Raw genomic sequence first — 18,738 nt, forward strand, 5'->3', positions numbered from 1 at the left:
AAGATCAAAGATTTCAGATAAGAAGTGGCTGAGGTAGGTTTGAGTTCTGGGTTCCTCTGGCCCAGACTTTTTTTCTTTTTGAGATAGAGTCACCTGGGGATGAGTGGCATGGTGTCATAGCTCACAGCAACCTCAAACTCTAGCTCCAGTTGTTAATATACAAATAGGGTCTTGTGGCCTGTCACTGTCAGCCAAATGTAGAGACAGGGATTAGGTCTAACAAGCTTTATTTATTTATTTATTTATTTTAGAGACAGTCTCACTTTGTGGCCCTTGGTAGAGTGCTGTGGCATCACAGCGTATAGCAACCTACAACTCCTGGGCTTAGGCGATTCTCTTGCTTCAGCCTCCCGAGTAGCTGGGACCACCAGTACCCACCACAACACCCAGCTATTTTTTGTTGCAGTTTTGCTGGGCCCGGTTTGAACCTGCCACCCTCCGTATATGGGGCTGGTGCCCTACTCAGTGAGCCACAGGTACCGCCCTTTTTTTTTTTTTTTTTTTTTGAGACAGAGCCTCAAGCTGTCACCCTGGGTAGAGTGCTGTGGCGTCACAGGTCACAGCAACCTCCAATTCTTGGGCTTAAGCAATTCAATTGCCTCAGCCTCCCAAGTAGCTGGGACTACAGGCGCCCGCCACAATGCTGGGCTATTTTTTGGTTGTAGTTGTCATTGTTGTTTGGCAGGCTCAGGCTGGATTCGAACCTGCCAGCTCTGGTGTAAGTGGCTGGCGCCTTAGCTGCTTGAGTTACAGCTTTATTATCTGAAGGCCAGCAATTCTGGAGAACAGTCAGAGTAGTATCCCCAAGACTGTTCTGCCCTTCCATTTCCACAGCCACAGTTATAGATATGTAAGTTCAAAGCAACGACCATAAACAATAATCATCATAATCCATGACTTATTACAACATTTCCTGTTCAAAGTTTTGTTTCGTTTTGAGACAGAGTCTCAATCTATTGTCCTAGGCAGAGTGCTGTGGCTTCATAGCTCACAGCAACCTCAAACTCTTGGGCTAGAGCAATACTCTTGCTTCAGCCTCCTAGAGCAGGCACCTGTTTGTTTTCTATTTTTAGTAGAGAGGAGTCTTGCTGTTGTTCAGGCTGGTATCCAATCCAACTCCTGAACTCAAGCAATCCACCGGCCTCAGTCTCCCAAAGAGCTAGGATTACAGGCATGAGCTACCACACCTGGCTACTATTCAAAAATCAATCTCCTAACTCAATCATCCTACTCTACCCATAAAGATGTATATCTTTAGGGTGGGAGCTAAATTTACAAAAGAATGAAAAAGATGAGGTGAAGGTCACGGAGGACCTAAAACCACCAGACCAGCTATGTCCTCTCTGCCTTACCTTGACTAACTCCATCTTATTCTCACTATATCGCTCTCACAGGGTCTGAATTCTTCCCATTATACCACACTACTCGAAATCCATTAAGGGTAGGTCCTGAGAAAAATGGGAGTCAACATTCCTGTCACAGAAAGTGTAAGCCTGTGTAAAACTAAAAGATTTGAGGTCTTTGGTGAGTGACTGCTGACACTAATAACAAGGAGAAATGTCAAGATCTGTAGGTTCTGACACCTACTATTTGCTAATAAGAAACGCTTCAGAAAAAGCTGCCCTGATCCAAGATGGCCTCCCAAGCAGCCCTTGTTAAAGATGGCGCCTCTTATGGCTGGCCCTTCCTTGGTCTTAGCCGGACTCCCTCGCTTCTTTTTTCTGTAACTAAAAAGGTCCTATCCCAAACAAAGATGGTACTACCAGTTAGTCGTCTTTCTCCCCTGCATGCCCAAAGTGGCTAGGATATCAATTGTATTCTCCAGATCATTGCTTCCTTTGGGATCAAACTTTGATTCCTTCAGGCCTCGTAAAGGCGGAGCGAACGGAAGTGGGGCGGCTCAGAATCTCTGAGACTACTGGGCGGGTCGAGAGCGGCACTTCCGCCCCTCTCCAACATGGCCGCGGGCTGGAAGTGCGCATGAGCAGCTGTCTATGAAGCTACCCCGGTCGGGAAAGGGAGAACACTGTTTGGGAAAATCGCGGCTGAGGCGGCCTTCGCCGGTGAGTGGGGAACCGGCTGGCAGTCTGGAGACAGGATGGAGCGGCAAGGCAGGGCAGCTTTGGTTTTGTGTCAGTTTTTCAGGTTAGGGAACTCCTGGGAAAGAAGCCTTTGTTTTGGGCGAGGGGGCCTGCTGGTTCTTTTATTTCCTACCCTGCTTTGTGGGCCGAACTCTCTCAGTCCCCGAACGCGCACGTCTCCGCGGCCCTCCTGAGCTATCTGGCCCCGGGCCCCAGCTGCAGACTCTAGGCCCCCGAGCTCGGACTCCCTTCCTGCCTCCTCTGCGGCGCAGCTGGGGCGCGGGGCGAGCGCGGCGGGGCTGTCGCGTCCCGGCGCCGGCTCTCTGGCTCGCGCCTGGTGGGCGCTCGGCTCCGTGGGCGCATACTGGCTGGTGGGCCTGCTGGGAGATTCCGCAGCCTCCCGCCGGGTCTGGGCGCCTGACTTCTTTCGGTACTTGATTCTTCCTCCTTTGTGTCTAGACTTAGCGAGAGCTCCCAACTGGGCCCTTCTCGTCTGAGCGTGGTCGCCACCACATCCCATCCCGGTTTCCTTGTCACATATCCTTAATGCTCAGAAAATGCTTCCCGATGCCCAACGAAGATTTGATTAAGTAGCCTGACCCCACTGCCTGGCGTTCTCAGAGGCTGCCCGTGGCTGACAGCTGTGGCCAATAGAGACGCCTCCGGTGTCCTGCCCTCCCTTTCATTGCCTCCTCCCTCAGTCAGTGCAGCAAGCCTGGGAGGGGCACTTACCCCTCAGGTTTGAGGATGGAGACGTAGGTGGTCCCAAAACACTAGGGCTACTTCCCCTTTTGAACTGGAATCTCCTCGCGGCGCTACTTCCTCCGGACAGTTTCACTTTCAGTCCCCTTAGCCTTTTTTTTGGTTAACGTTTTTCTTGGACGCAGGCTTTACCGGCTTATCCTCCGAGTAGAAAAGGTTTGGAGACTCTTACGGGTAGAGAATTATAACAATGTCGCTCTTTTCGTGTTGGGATTATCTTATTGCTTTGTACTTAACTGTGTCGCTGTTTCTTTCTGGAGGCATCTGTCAGCTTAGCTCTTTGTTTTTCCCATCCTCTGGCTGGATGTCAGGGTCCTGTGGCAGGCACCTTGTAGATGGATTCCTCCCCCATTGTCTCTTTGCCTTCAAAACCCTGGGCTTGGAGTTTTTTCCTTTCTTGCTGAGTCTCAGTTGGTTTAGGGTTGTCATAGCAACATTTTAGCAACTGTGTCATTCTACAGGAAGCCTTGGTTAGTAAAACAGGAAGGGCTTGAAGATGATATACTTGGCCTTTAGAGTCTCTAACAGATCATATAAACCTAGACAAACCCCCAAACAAGAACCCTGTCAGTATAATGGGACCCCAGGACCAAATATAGTCATTGTGGTTAGGGAAGATTTTCCAGAGGTAATAATGGGCTTCAGATTTCCCCTTCCTAGATTTGAGAACAGAAATTTCTTGCTGTACAGTAGGTGGCTGAGAAGCAGAAAGAAGCATCAGTGCCTATGATACACACACACACACACACACACACACACACACACACACACTCTCTCTCTCTCTATATATATATTTTTTTTTAATTAATTTTTTTAGACAGAGTCTCACTAGTGCTGTGGTGCCACAGCTCACAGCAACTTCATACTCTTGGGCTTAAGCGATTCTCTTGCCTCAGCCTCCCAAGTAGCTGGGACTACAGGTGCCCACCACAGCGCCCAGCTATTTTCTTGTTGTATTTGTCATGTTTTAACTGGCGCCATAACCACTGTGCTACGGGTGCCAAGCCAACTCTATATTTTTTGACACTAGTGGTCTATATATGGCCCTTCCTAATTTCCATGAAGCTACTATCATAGCAGGTCATAGTAGCTTTAAGAATAATCCAGAAATATGTTCTGTTTTTCAGTATAATTATCCCCTCTTCACCAGGAGTTGGAGTGATAATGGAGGGGCAGGGAATACCATTTATAGAGTTACTTTTTCAGTCACTGTAGTACAGTCTTCAGGCATCAGAATGGGAGAAGCTGATTGTCCCCTGGAGAGGATTGGGTTATTTTCCTGGCTGTGTCTTCATGGAGCCTAAATTCTAGAACCAGAGAGGCCGTTCCATTTCCTAGGCTCACTGCAAGCTCTGTGATTTCTACCAGGACTTAGCACTCAGGCCTGTGAATCAGGAGATAACAAGACTCCCAAAAAAGAACCAGTTCCTCGGATGTGCCCCCTCACAGAGAGATGAAGGGGTAAGTGAAGAAGTGGGGTCTGGATGAAAGATGGGTGGGCTGGGAGAATGCAAAATGGCTAAGAGCACCAGCTCTGGAGGCAGGCAGACCTGGATTCGGGCCCCACTCCATCACTTGGTAGCTATGTGATTTGGTTTCCACATCTATGGAATGGAAGTAGTGTTACTACCTACCTCATAGTGTTATTTTTAGTATTAAATTAGATAGTGTATGTTATATGCTTAACTTAGTTCCTGTGTACATAGTAAACACTAGGTAAATACTAGTTATTGTTATTGTTATTTTATTTTATTTATTTATTTTTTTTTTTGTAGAGACAGAGTATCACTTTATGGCCCTCGGTAGAGTGCCGTGGCCTCACACAGCTCACAGTAACCTTCAACTCATGGGCTTAAGCGATTCTCTTGCCTCAGCCTCCCGAGTAGCTGGGACTACAGGCGCCCGCCACAACACCCGGCTATTTTCTGGTTGTTTTGCATTTTGGCCGGGGCCGGGTTTGAACCCGCCACCCTCGGTATATGGGGCCGGCGCCTTACCGACTGAGCCACAGGCGCCGCCCTATTGTTATTTTATTTTATGTTTTTGAGACAGAGTCTCACTTTGTTGCCCTTGGTAGAGTGTCATGGCATCACAGCTCACAGCAACCTCAAACTCTTGGGCTCAGGCTTGGCACCAGCCACATGCACCTGAGCTGGCAGGTTTGAATCCAGCCTGGGGCCTGCCAAACAACAATGACTGCTGCTACCAAAAAATAGCCAGGTGTTGTGGTGGATGCCTAAGGTCCCAGCTACTTGGGAGGCTGAGGCAAGAGAGTCGCTTGAGCCCAGGAGTTGGAGGTTGCTGTGAGCTATGATGCCACGGCACTCTACCCAGGGTGACAGCTTGAGGCTCTGTTTCAAAAAAACAAAAACAAAAACTCTTGGGCTCAAGCAATCCTCTTGCCTCAGACTCCCAAGTAGCTGGGACTACAGTTGCTCAGCACAATGCCTGGCTATTTTTAGAGAAGGTGTCTCACTCTGGCTCAGGCTGTTCTCAAACCCGCAAGCTCAGGCACCTTGGATTGGCCTCCCATAGTGCTAGGATTACAGGCATGAGTTACTGCTCCTGGCCCTTTATTTTAGTTTTTGAGACAGTCTCACTGTGTTGCCCTTGGTAGAGTGTCATCATGGCGTCACAGCTCACAGCAACCTCAAACTCTCGGGCTCAAGCGATCCTCTTGCCTCAGACTCCCAAGTAGCTGGGACTACAGGTGCTCACCACAATGCCTGGCTGTTTTTGGAGAAGGTGTCTCACTCTGGCTCAGGCAATCCACTTGCCTTGGCCTCCCGTAGTGCTAGGATTACAAGCGTGAGTCACCGCTCCTGCCCCTTTATTTTAGTTTTTGAGACAGAGTCTCACTTTGTTCCCCTCAGTAGGGTGCTGTGGCATCATAGCTCACTGCAACCTCAAACTCTTGAGTTCAAGCTTGCCTCTGACTCCCAAGTAGCTGGGACTACAGGTGCTCACCACAATGCCTGGCTGTTTTTGGAGAAGGTGTCTCACTCTGGCTCAGGCAATCCACTTGCCTTGGCCTCCCGTAGTGCTAGGATTACAAGCGTGAGTCACCGCTCCTGCCCCTTTATTTTAGTTTTTGAGACAGAGTCTCACTTTGTTCCCCTCAGTAGGGTGCTGTGGCATCATAGCTCACTGCAACCTCAAACTCTTGAGTTCAAGCTTGCCTCTGACTCCCAAGTAGCTGGGACTACAGGTGCCTACCACAATGCCTGGCTATTTTTAGAGACAGAGTCTTGGAGTCTCCCTCTAGCTCAGGCTGGTCTTGAACTTCTGAACTCCAGCAATCCACCTGCCTCGGCCTCCCAGAGTGCTAGGATTACAGGCGGGAGCCACCGTGCCCAGCCAGTTATTGTTATTTTAACCCAACCTGGCATTTGTTGGGAATGGCAATGAATTTGGTAACCATATGTCATTGGCCCAGTGAGCTCACACATTTCATTTCATTTCTTCTCTTACTCTCTTTCACCACAAGCAGGCAGCAGAAAACAGCTGAAACTGAGGAGGGGACAGTGCAGATTCAGGAAGGTGAGTGTTAGAACAAACACCAAGCCATCATGGCCCTCTTTCCTCCCCTACCAGGCCATTTGCTATGCATCCTCCTCCTTCAATGATATGCCAGTGGAAAAGAAGGAGAAAGGCAGTTCACTCAGACCTTTCCTTTGCACCTTTAATTTAGGTGCAGTGGCTACTGGGGAGGACCCAACCAGTGTGGCTATTGCCAGCATCCAGTCAGCTGCCACCTTCCCTGACCCCAACGTCAAGTACGTCTTCCGAACTGAGAATGGGGGCCAGGTAAGGGAGGGGGCCAGGTGGCTGCAGGTTATATATGGGATTGGGATTGAGGGAGGTAATTGATCATGTTCTGGGGGGATACCTGACTTGGAAGATGAGGTGAAAATGTGAACTACCTTGGAGGGGTGTACACTGATATAAGCTTTGGTGTCAAGTAGTAGTGTACTGAACGGTCTGTATCGGGAAAGAAGGGACAATGGCTGAATTTGTGTCTCTGAAGGGCTCTTGTTTTGGGGCTGTATGCAAGAGGCTCAGTTTTATGACTGGAATTTACAGCACTTATTCTTTTTATTCCTTTCCCTCCCCTGCTCTCTCTGCTTCTAGGTGATGTACAGGGTGATCCAGGTGTCCGAGGGGCAGCTGGATGGCCAGACTGAGGGTACTGGTGCCATCAGTGGCTACCCTGCTACTCAGTCCATGACCCAGGTACAGGGTATGGGCCAGGGAGGAGACTAGAACTCTGAGAAGTAAGAAGAAGGGAACCAATAGGATTGGGAGTAAAACTGGGAACAGTGAGACACCTAGGGCTGCCTTGTCTTAAGGCACTAGACTCTACCTTTTTGAATGTATCTATCTCTCCCCTCAAGAACAGAAGTTTCAAAAAAGAAAAAAAGAACAGAAGCTTCAGACTGGTGTAGTGGGAAGAATTGTCTAACACCACGGACTCGGTTCTCTTGCTCCCCTTCCCAGGCAGTGATCCAGGGTGCTTTCACCAGTGATGATGCAGTTGACACAGAGGGGACAGCTGCTGAGACACACTATACTTACTTCCCCAGCACTGCAGTGGGAGATGGGGCAGGGGGTACTACTTCAGGGAGTACAGCTGCTGTTGTTACTACCCAGGGCTCAGAGGCACTACTGGGACAAGCAACCCCTCCTGGAACTGGTGAGACATTGCATGAGGATGCTGTCTGGAGGGGCTGGGGTAGGCTGTGGGACATGACCCCGGCAGGCTGTGAGTCTGGGGTTCTCTTTCTAGCAAGAGAAACATAGGTTTTTTTATTTTTTTTTTTTTTGAGACAGAGTCTCAAGCTGTTGACCTGGGTAGACAGCAACCTCAGACTCTTGGGCTTAAGCGATTCTCTTGCCTTAGCCTCCCAAGAAGTTGGGACTGTGCCTGCCACAATGCCTAGCTATTTTTTTTGTCGTTGCAGTTGTCATTGTTGTTTTAGTAGACCCTGGCTGGGTTTGAACCTGCCATCTCCATTGTATGTGGCTGGCGCCCTACCCACTGAGCTATAGGTGCCACCGAAACATATTCTTTTTAGAGAAGGGGTCCAGGGTCTTTGCCTTAGGCCTCGGTGAGGTTCTTGGTCACATGCTCTGACAGAACCTACCCCGCATCTTCACAGGTCAATTTTTTGTCATGATGTCACCACAAGAAGTATTGCAGGGAGGAAGCCAACGCTCAATTGCCCCTAGGACTCACCCTTATTCCCCGTGAGTGACGCTTGTTTCTTAATTTATATGAGTGGTCTTAATGCCTGCTAAATCTTGTACAATTTCTTACTCCAAATTCCAATCTTATTTTTTGTCCATCCCTTTCTCTGGCCACCCTGGGCTCTGTTGTCAGGAAGTCAGAGGCTCCCAGGACAACTCGGGATGAGAAACGCAGGGCTCAGCATAATGAAGGTAGGCACAATCCAGGTGTGAAGCTAGGAGCTGTCTGGTGGGATGGAGTCAGCAGTGATGGCTGAGGGGAGGAGGAGTTAGGTAATTTTACCCTGGGGCTTGTGGTGAGTTTGAGTCACCTTTTCCTCCATTTTGCTCCACAGTGGAGCGCCGCCGCCGTGACAAGATCAACAACTGGATCGTGCAGCTGTCCAAGATCATCCCAGACTGCTCTATGGAGAGCACCAAGTCTGGCCAGGTCTGACCCTGGTAGTAGGCAGGATGCCTGAATTCTGTCTCCTGGTATTGTTTCCAGAAGTGGTAGTGAAACAGCAGTAGACTTTTCTTAACTTTCCTGTATCCCTTGGAAATGTTATATCACCATCCTTTGGAAGAAAATAACATCCAAAGTATGAAGCTAGCTATCCTTTTTTTTTTTTTTGAGACAGGCTCATTCAGTCACCCTGGGGTTGAGTGCTATTACGTCGTAGCTCACAGCGACCTCAAATTCTTGGGATCAAGTGATTCTCTCTTGCCTCAACCTCCTGAGTAGCTGGGACTATGGGTGCCTGCCACAGCGCCCAATTATTTTTAGAGAAGGGGTCTTGCTCTTGCTTAGGCTGGTCTCTAACTCCTGAGCTCAGGCAGTCTGCTGGCCTTGGCCTCCCAGAGTGCTGGGATTATAGGTGAGAGCCACCACGCCCGGCCTGAAGCTAGCTAGCGTAAATTCTAGTCCTCATTCTGTTGGTCTTGTCTTACAGAGTAAAGGTGGGATTCTATCCAAAGCTTGTGATTATATCCAGGAGCTTCGGCAGAGTAATCACCGATTGTCTGAAGAACTGCAGGGGCTTGACCAACTGCAGCTGGACAATGATGTGCTTCGACAGCAGGTCAGACTCCCACCCGGGTATAGCCTACCTCAACTTCTGTAGTCACTAGCCCAGTTCAGGATTCTGTTTTGTTTTCCATAGAGGGGGCTTCACCTTTTCCTCCTCATCAGTGGATGTCTGAGGAAGTTCGGGGTCTTGGCAATGCCAACTTTCTCCCCTTTCCTCTCACTGTCTCCTTCCCACATCAGGTGGAAGATCTTAAAAACAAGAATCTGCTGCTACGAGCTCAGTTGCGGCACCATGGATTAGAGGTCGTCATCAAGAATGACAACAACTAGCTATGCGGATTCAAGGGCTTTGGGCCCAAGAACTGCAGATAGCCCAGGAGTAACAGCCTAACCCCATGCTCCTTTCCTTCACTGCCCACTTCTGGCATGGGACTGGGGGGAGTTCAGCAGGCGTTTCTTTGAACTGAGGCCCTGTGATATGGCAGCCTGCAATGGTGTGAAACACACAATGTGGATGTGCGCTGACAGCCTTGCCCACCCCCACCATGCAGCCCCAGGGCCCTTGTGTTCCTCTTGCACAGCGCATGTGCTGTCTCCATGCTGGACACTGGACACACTAAACCGGGGGCTTGCCCTGTGCTTGCTAGGGTGCCTGCCCAGCAGAGGATCTGCTGATGGGCGATGTTCTGCCTTGCCTCAGGATGCCGGCATTGCCGTGGGTTCTTCCTTTGCCTGGAGCTGAGGTTTAGACATGCACCTGGCAACTCAGGAACAGGCTTAAGCAAGAAGTGGGGGGAAGGATGCTTAGCAGTGGCTGTGGCCTGGTGAAGAGGAGATCGCCGGCCGGCAGCTAAGGCTTATGCAGAAGTCTTTGGAGCCAGGGAGAACAACAGGCAGGGGCCCACTTGGGGCCTTCCCCCTTGTGGGATGTTTTCTTTTTCTTCCTTTCTTTCTTTTTTTTTTTTTTTTAAAGATAAAATTGTTCAGAGCCACAGTTGTCTTATTTTTCCTTCTTTTGTGGGCCCCAGGGAGAGGGGAGGGGTCACACTGCTCTTTGACCATTAAGGGCTGGGCTGGGTTTAGGGTGGGGCGCTGCTCCTTGTGCTCCGTTACCCTGAGCCAGACCGGTGTGGTTTCCCTCCCCCCAGCGGCAATCGTGAGGACTTCTCTCCAGTCCGCAGGTGTTAGCTGCACCTCAAACAGGTGCTGCCGGGCGGTGCGGGAGTCCTGCCTTCGCTTCCGTTTCCGGTCTCGGCTGCGGGGGGGCGGGGGTGGGGTGGAGGGCTGATGCTGCATCAGCGGAGGGTGCGGACTGGGACTGCGTTCCTGCGACTCGCTGTTGCGTGCACTATGGCTGGAGGTACCTGCGAGGGAGACCTAGGATCTGGTCCTGTCCTACACATTGCCCTGGGTTGAGGCGTATGCGGGAGGAGCAAAGGGGAGTCGCTATGCACGCCCCCTCCGGGTTGGGGCCCTGCCACGTGAGGGGCGCCTTGGCTGCGGTGCCTGGGACCTCCTCCCCTGACGGCTCTCGTGCCCTTTCCTCAGTGCCCACGGTCTCGCTTCCCGAACTCCGTTTGCTCCTAGCTTCAGGCCGGGTCCGGCTCTTCGACGTGCGATCTCGGGAGGAGGCGGCAGCTGGGACCATCCCCGGAGCTCTCAACATCCCGGGTATGGGATTGAAGAGGGGCACCCGGAGGTGGAGAACAGACAATCCAGGAGGGTCTTAGCTAATGGGACTTCACCTAGGATGGCTTGAGAAAGGCACCGGTTACCAGGGTCCCGTGTTCCGGGAGGACTGACTGCAGACAGATCCTGGCAGCGGAACTGGCCCATCCGGTTTGAGGGAGGGGATAGCAGGCGGCAGGGAGAGAGGCAGGCCAGCTTCTCTGTGCTTGACCTCGCGGAGGCTGGGTGCCTGAGGCAGCCATTCTGCCACCGCCTCCACCTCACCAGCCACTGAGTCAGGAAGTGGCTGACATCCAAAGGGTGTCTGGTGGACTCCCTGTGGAAGAAGGCTGTTTCTTGACCCTGAGCCTGGGTTGGGGGGGAGTAACTTTGTTCTGCCACCAGGATCCAGCCCTTCCAGGCTTAACTTCTGTACCTGAGAGCGCCAAACTGCCCCCTCTCCATTCTGTCTTCTCAACTCCCAGTGTCCCAGTTGGAAAGTGCCCTGCAGATGGAGCCAGCTGCTTTCCAGGCTTTGTACTCCACCGAGAAGCCAAAGCTGGATGATGAGAACGTTGTTTTCTTCTGTCAGATGGGCAAGCGGGGCTTCCAGGCCACGCAGCTGGCTCGAAGCCTCGGATACACGGGGTACGGGAAGGTGTGACTTGTGGCTGGGAGATGACTGGGACCAGCCTATGGCCTGTCTCTCCTTCACCCCTCTTTGTCTCCACAGGGCTCGAAACTATGCTGGGGCCTATAGAGAATGGTTGGAGAAAGAGGGTTAGGTAAAAAAGTGACCACTTTAACTAAGGGTGATGAAGAAGGGCCTGGCTTGCTGGGTTGGGCAACTCCTTACTATGCTGTGCACACAAAGCATCAAATAAAGAGTTAATTAAAGTAATGGAAGCATTTAATTTGTCAGTGGACCGAAAACATTCTAATCTTAATCTAGACTTCGATTTAGCCCTGCCTCCTTTCTCCGTCTAGTATTCATCTACCTCCTTGCACCCCAAACTCTTTTAAAAAGTTTCCTGAGAAGCTACGATGTACAGTTCTTCTAGAATATTGTTTTCAGCCAATGTACATCACCTAGAAGCTTAAAAAAATTTCAGGCTTCCTCCCACATTCAGAATCTGGGAGATGAGACTTGGGCATGAAGGTTTTATGGATCCCGCAGGTGATTTGTATATTCAGTAGAAGCAAGTACAGCTCTACTAGACCAGAGGTCAGCAAACTATAGCCCCAACAGGCTGTGCTGCTGTGATCAGTTGTTATGTGTTATCTGTGGCTGCTTTTGTGCAAAAGTGGCGGAATCGTTGCAACAGAAACTACATGTCCTTCAAAGCCTAACATTTTTATTAACTGGTCCTTTAGTGTAAAAGCCTGCTTTTCAAGACATTTTAAATATTTTAGTGGCAGAGTTTTTATTTTGTAGTTTGATTTTTTTTTTTTTTTTTTTTTTGTAGAGACAGAGTCTCACTTTATGGCCCTCGGTAGAGTGCCGTGGCCTCACACAGCTCACAGCAACCTCCAACTCCTGGGCTTAAGCGATTCTCTTGCCTCAGCCTCCCGAGTAGCTGGGACTACAGGCGCCCGCCACAACGCCCGGCTATTTTTTGGTTGCAGTTTGGCCGGGGCCGGGTTTGAACCCGCCACCCTCGGTATATGGGGCCGGCGCCCTACCGACTGAGCCACAGGCGCCGCCCTGTAGTTTGATTTTTAAAAATTTTGTTCTGTGGGTCAGGCACAGTGGCTCACATCTGTAATACTAGAACTCTGGAAGGCCAAGGCAGGAGGATCCATTTGGTTCAAGTGTTTTATTTTATTATTATTATTTTTTTTTTTTGAGACAGAGTCTCACTTAGTCATCCTTGGTAGAGTGCCGTGGCATCTTAGCTCACAGCAACCTCAAACTCTTGGGTTCAAGTGATCCTCTTGCCACAGCCTCCCAAGTAGCTGGGACTACAGGCATCCACCACAATGCCCACCTATTTTTTAGAGACCGGGTCTCTTTCTGGCTCAGGCTGGTCTTGAACCTGTGAGCTCAGGCAATCCACCTGCCTCAGTATCCCAAGTGCTGGGATTACAGGCGTCAGCCAATGTGCCCGGCTGGTTCAAGAGTTTTAGATCAGCCTGAGCAAAGCAAGACCCTGCCTCTACTAAAAATGAAAAATTAGCTAGGCGGGCGGTGCCTGTGGCTCAGTGGGTAGGGCACCGGCCCCACATACCGAGGGTGGTGGGTTCAAGCCCAGCCCCAGCCAAACTGCAACAAAAAAATAGCCGGGTGTTGTGGCAGATGCCTGTAGTCCCAGCTACTTGGGAGGCTGAGGCAAGAGAATTGCCTAAGCCCAGGAGTTGGAGGTTGCTGTGAGCTGTGTGATGCCACGGCACTCTACCGAGGGCGATAAAGTGAGACTCTGCCTCTACAAAAAAAAAAAAGAAAAATTAGCCAGGCATTGTGGCAGGCACCTGGGAAAGCTGAGGCAGTTGGATCCCTTGAGCCCAGGAGTTTGAGGCTGCTGTGAGCTATGCTGATGCAATAGTACTTCATACGAGGCAACTGAGTGAGATTCTGTCTCAAAAAAAAAAAGTTGGGGGGCAGCGCCTGTGGCTCAAGGAGTAGAGCGCCGGTCCCATATGCCGGAGGTGGTGGGTTCAAACCCAGCCCCGGCCAAAAAACAAAAAAAAAAGTTGGGTCAGAGATGAACCCAATTTTCTGATTTTCAAGTCTCTGAAAAAATTCTTTCAGATGTGTCCTATGTTCCTTGGCTTTCTCTTACCTCCTTTCTCTCCTGCCTTCTTTCTCCACTGTACCCATCCCCCTACATTTTTATCTCACAGTATACACACCAGATAGTATAAAATCAGCCATTCATCTGGGCTCTCCAGCTTCTCTGTAACAGCTATCCCACTTTTTCCCTGGGCTAATCATACTACCTTACTGTCTGAGTTTACCCAGACATTGTTGAGTCTGGAGATAAAGTTGAAATATGTGAAAGAGTACAGATCATGGTCTGGCAAATGGTAGGTGTCAGTTACTCTTTTTGCAAATACCCAAACCCATTTGATTCTCAGGTTGGGAAGCCTTTTCCTAGGGTCTAATTTCCCTCTTTGTTCTGAGTCTTCACTGTTATCCGCCCCAGGTCTTTATTATAATTTTGTTATAGTATTTCCTTATTGTTATTATTGAGTCATGATTTACCTACAATAAAATACACAGATATTAAGTGTTCAAGTCATTGAGTTCTGAGTACGCTAACTTGTAACAACTACCCTAAACAAGATCCAGAACACTGAAATCCCTGGAATTTCTCTAGGTCCACTTTCCAGTCAATCCATCTCTACTCCCATTTTAGGCAACCACTTTAATCTTCTATCACCATAAATTAGTTTTCTAGCCCCCTTCCTGACCTGCCAACTTAAGTTTTTACTTTCTTCAGCTTCAGAGCAGATGAGAGAGAATCCTGAAAGTAACCTGACCTGGCCCACTATGTAACCACGCCCTCTGGCTTGCTCATTGTTCAGAGAACATTCCTTTTTATCATTAACTGATTCATAACCCTGATAGATGGTTGCAAGTCATTACTTTGCCCTTTAAAGTTCTCTTTTCCTCTCTCAGAGCTATTTCAGCAGATGAGGCTGAAGCGCTAGGGTTTATCAGCTATATGCGCTTCTCTTGGCTTCTGCCCTTCGTTTCTTTTTTTTCTTTCTTTTTTTTTTTCTTTTTTTTTTGCAGTTTTTGGCCAGGGCTGGGTTTGAACCCGCCATCTCCGGCATATGGGGCAGGTGCCCTACCGCTTTGAGCCACAGGCACCGCCCTGCCCTTCGTTTCATGCTAAATTAAACTATCCCCTTTCAACCTACTTTGTCCCAGGTTTGTGTTTGTTACATACCTGTGCTGTACCTATTAAGCAACATTTTTGTTAATTTGTCTCTTCCAATTGCTTGCGAGCTTCACAAAAAGGAACTGCCTTTTATTTTCTTACTCTGGTTTCTCCAATGTGAGTTCTCAGTAGGTGTTTGTTAAGCCTCACTAGCCTTACAACCTTCAGAATATTCTAATTTCAGCCTTTATGAAGCACAATCTTAAAATGACATTTTTATCTTACCACTCCAGAGTTGATAATTTACAATAGGTCCTTGTTGCCTAGTGGCTCAAGTACTTGTCTCAGCCTGGCCTTTTAAGCAATCTGTAGTCTAGATCTGGTGTCACCTTGCCTTTCCAAATTTATCTTCCAGTTATGAAAGGCAAACTGGTTTCCTAGGTATCCTGTGTAGACTTCTAGTTGCCCTTTTTTTTTTGAGACAGAGTCTCACTCAGTCACCCTGGAGTTGAGTGCCATGGTGTATAACTCAGCAACCTCAAACTCTGGGGTGCAAGTGATTCTCTTGCCTCAGCCTCCCTAGTAGCTGGAACTACAGGTGACTGCCATAACACTCAGCTGTTTTTAGAGATGGGGTCTTGCTCTGGCTCAGGCTGGTCTCGAACCTGTGAGCCCAGGGCAATCCACCTGCCTGGGCCTCCCAGAGTGGTGGGATTATAGGTGTGGGCCACTGTGCCTGGCCCTTCTCATCTACTTTGTACTATGAATTTCACAAGAATTAGAAGAATGTATTTGGCAGGAGACTTATTCTCATCAAGAGGACTTTTAAACTGAAAGAGAAGGCAGAAAAATAATCAGATAAAGTTATATAACTGAATTCCATGAAGGACACAGACACAGTGGCTATGGATAAAGTCCACACCTTTGTTGTAGCACTTACCACACTGTATTATAACTTGCAGGGCTCTTCCCCTTATGACTGAGCTCTTTAAGGGGAGGGACTGTTTATTCTTGTATGGCCAACAATGAAACCGGAACCTGGCATGTGGGAGGTAGTCTGTGAATGTTGGATTTTATTGAGGTATTTAGTAATTCCCAGGGAAAAAACTTGAGGAAGAGCATGAATGATAGCATGTTATTGTGGAAAGAGGAACGGTTGGTTATGAGTCAGAGTTCTGAGTTCTAGTTCTGGCTTAGCTCAACTGAGTGGTAACTACAAGTACTTTTAACTATTCCAACTCTCACTTTCCTCATATGGAAGATGGGAGTTATAAAAGTTATCTCAGGTGGCTCCTGTGGCTCAGTGAGAAGGGCACTGGCCCCATATACTGAGGGTGGTGGGTTCAAACCTGGCCCTGGCCAAAAAAAAAGAACAAAGCATATGAAGAGACAATTCACAGAATATAAATGGTTCTTAAACCCATGGAGGTATGGGGCTCACTCATCATAAGACATATATAAATTAAAACCAAGTTATCAATTTACATTTAACAGATTACGAAAAATTCAAATGTTTGATGAAACAGTCTTTTGACAGGACTATGAGAAAACAGATTACATAATAGACTACGTAACTGTAAACTGGTACAACACCTATTACTGAATAAATATACATTTTGACCCAATATTCATATTTCTGGGGGATTTACACCACAAGTAAACTTGCATTCATGTGAAATGATTAGGTTTGTGTTTATTCATTACATCTTTTATATTAGCAAAAGACTGGAAGTAATTCAAATGTCCATAAGTTAAAACTGGCTAAATAAACATTATAAGCATACAATGGAATATTATCTGGCTACAAGAAAAAATAAGGAAGCTCTTAGAGTATTCATAAAAGATCTTCTTTTATTGTTGGGTGAAAAATATATAGTATTCCACATTTTGTGTAAAAAAGAAAAGGTGGGATAACATGGATGCATATTGATTATATTATCAAGAAATCAGCTCTGGAAGGACGCAGAATTAATCAAAAGTCACTCCCTTGTAGATCATTTTTTTTTTTTTTGGAGACAGAGTCTCAAGCTGTGGCCCTGGGTAGAGTGCCATGGCATCACATCACAGCACCCTCAAGCTCTTGGCCTTAAGCAATTCTCTTGCCTTAGCCTCCCAAGTAGCTGGACTACCGGTGCCTGACACAATGCCCCGGCTATTTTTTGTTGTTGTTGTTGCAGTTGTCGTTCTTTTAGCTGGCCTGGGCTGGGTTTGAACCCACTAGCCTTGTTGTATGTGGCCGGCAGCCTACCCACTGAGCTATGAGCTCCGCCTTTTTTTTTTTTTTTTTTTGAGGTAGGGTCTCAAGCTCGCCCTGGGTAGAGTGTTATGGCATCATAGCTCACAGCAACCTCCAACTCTTGGGCTCAAGCAATCCTCTTGCTTCAGTTTTTTTATTTTTAGTAGAGACAGGGTCTTGCTTTTGCTCAGGCTGGTCTCAAACTTGAGATCAAGCAATCCACCTGCCTTGGCCTCACAGAATGCTAGGATTACAGGCATGAGCCACCACGCCTGGGCCCTTGTAGACCTCTTTATAATCTTTGCTGCTTTCTCCATTGCTTGCACGCTCCCTCTCCTACTGTGATCAAACAGCTGGGGTAAAGTTTACACCAGTGTGATTGCTGTCTCTTTACATTTATGTCCAGAATACTTAGTAGGCATTTAATACTGTTCACTAGCTCTAATTCACTTCCCTAGTGTTGCTTTAGTCTCCACTTGTCCCTATTCTTCAGATCTCATACCAATTAGGAGAGGGGGTGTCACGGACAGTTTGTTTTTCCATGTCCCTGACCACACACCCCCTCCCTTGGTTTGAGTGTAAACTTCTTTTTTCTTCTCAGCTGATGACTTTACGTGATACTTCTCAAAGGAAATCAGACCAAATTTGCCATCATCTTCCACCAACAAATCTACCAACCGTGCTGCAGGCTATCTTCCTGTGGTGGTGGATAGTTGTCTCTGCTCTCTTTTAACCCTCAACTTGGGCTCAGTGTCCCATCTCTTCTCTCCTGTAGGACTTGGTATTGCAACTATCTTTTCCTTTTTCATACTTCATTCATTTCTTCTTTCTTTTCTTTTTTTAAGGAGAGGGAAAGAAAAGAAGTGGAGAAAAGGGGGCAAAGGAGGGAGTGGAGGAGGTGAAAGGGCTAATTACTTCCTTTTTGCTGGGTTATTCCTAATAGCAAGCATGCATTTCCATCTAAACAGACTCTACTCAGAGGCTGAGGCAAGAGAATCGCTTGAGCCCAAGAGTTTGAAGTTGCTGTGAGGAATGATGCCAGGAGGGAGACAAAGTTAGATTCTGTCTTAAAAAAGAAATAAAATAAAATAAAATAAAAAGAAAATAAAATTTCTTGCATGAACCAGGCATGGTAATAATAGTAATAACTGAGGTGCATATTATTGGCATTTATTCTTTTCATTTATTCTTATTTTATTATTATTATTATTATTATTATTATTATTATTGTTTTGAGACAGAGTCTATGTCACTGTCAGGAGAGTGCCATGGGGTCACAGCTCACAGCAACCTCTGACTCTCGGCTTAAGCGATTCTCTTGCCTCAGTCTCCCAAGTAGCTGGGACTACAGGTACCGCCATAATACTATTTTTTTTTTTTTGGGTTGTAGTTATCATTGTTTTTTGGCAGGCCCAGGCTGGGCTCGAACCCTCCAGCTGAGGTGCATGTGGCTGGTGCCCTAGCCGCTGAGCTACAGGGGCTGAGCCTATTTTTTTTTGAGGCAGAGTCTTACTATGTCACCCTTGGCAGAGTGCCATGGAGTCACAGCTCACAGCAACCTCAAACTCTTGGGTTTAAGCAATTCTCTTGCCTCAGCCTCCCAAATAGCTGGGGCTATAGGCGCCTGCCACAGCGCCCAGCTATTTTTTTTTGTTGCAGTTGTCATTGTTGTCTAGCTGGCCCAGGCTGGTTCGAACTCACCAGCTTAGGTGTATGTGGCTGGTGCTGTAACCACTGTGCTACGGGCGCTTTTTTTTTTTTGAGATGAAGTCTCACTCTGTTGCCCTTGGTAGAGTACCTTGGTGTTATACTTCACAGCAACCTCAAACTCTTGGGCTTGAGCAATCCTCTTGTCTCAGCTTCCCTAGTAAGTTGGACTACAGGAGTGCACCACAATGCCCAGCTTTTTTT

The 18,738-nt window shown here is 48.0% G+C and overlaps 2 protein-coding genes across 6 annotated transcripts; both read left to right on the forward strand.

The window, feature by feature from the left end:
* Positions 1 to 1,732: 1,732 nt before the first annotated feature.
* On the forward strand, positions 1,733 to 10,091 carry USF1 (upstream transcription factor 1). 4 transcript variants are annotated; one of them, XM_053608277.1, is made up of 11 exons: positions 1,733 to 2,063; positions 4,212 to 4,304; positions 6,331 to 6,383; positions 6,535 to 6,650; positions 6,975 to 7,076; positions 7,341 to 7,536; positions 8,003 to 8,090; positions 8,224 to 8,282; positions 8,426 to 8,520; positions 9,023 to 9,151; positions 9,340 to 10,091. In XM_053608277.1, the coding sequence occupies exons 2-11, from the start codon at positions 4,297 to 4,299 to the stop codon at positions 9,427 to 9,429; spliced, it is 936 nt and encodes a 311-aa protein (XP_053464252.1). In that variant the 5' UTR covers positions 1,733 to 2,063; positions 4,212 to 4,296; the 3' UTR covers positions 9,430 to 10,091. The 4 variants fall into 4 exon arrangements, with proteins under 4 accessions (XP_053464252.1, XP_053464253.1, XP_053464255.1 ...); XM_053608278.1 differs by having other exon boundaries at positions 6,334 to 6,383; XM_053608280.1 differs by lacking the exons at positions 1,733 to 2,063; positions 4,212 to 4,304 and having other exon boundaries at positions 6,334 to 6,383; positions 6,535 to 6,619.
* A 222-nt stretch (positions 10,092 to 10,313) lies between these two features.
* On the forward strand, positions 10,314 to 11,660 carry TSTD1 (thiosulfate sulfurtransferase like domain containing 1). 2 transcript variants are annotated; one of them, XM_053608282.1, is made up of 4 exons: positions 10,314 to 10,459; positions 10,648 to 10,770; positions 11,253 to 11,415; positions 11,501 to 11,660. In XM_053608282.1, the coding sequence occupies exons 1-4, from the start codon at positions 10,387 to 10,389 to the stop codon at positions 11,550 to 11,552; spliced, it is 411 nt and encodes a 136-aa protein (XP_053464257.1). In that variant the 5' UTR covers positions 10,314 to 10,386; the 3' UTR covers positions 11,553 to 11,660. The 2 variants fall into 2 exon arrangements, with proteins under 2 accessions (XP_053464257.1, XP_053464256.1); XM_053608281.1 differs by lacking the exon at positions 10,314 to 10,459 and having other exon boundaries at positions 10,466 to 10,770.
* The last annotated feature ends 7,078 nt before the right edge of the window (positions 11,661 to 18,738 follow it).

Source organism: Nycticebus coucang, chromosome 10 (genome assembly GCF_027406575.1).
Source record: "Nycticebus coucang isolate mNycCou1 chromosome 10, mNycCou1.pri, whole genome shotgun sequence".
NCBI classification, from domain to species: Eukaryota; Metazoa; Chordata; class Mammalia; order Primates; family Lorisidae; genus Nycticebus; species Nycticebus coucang.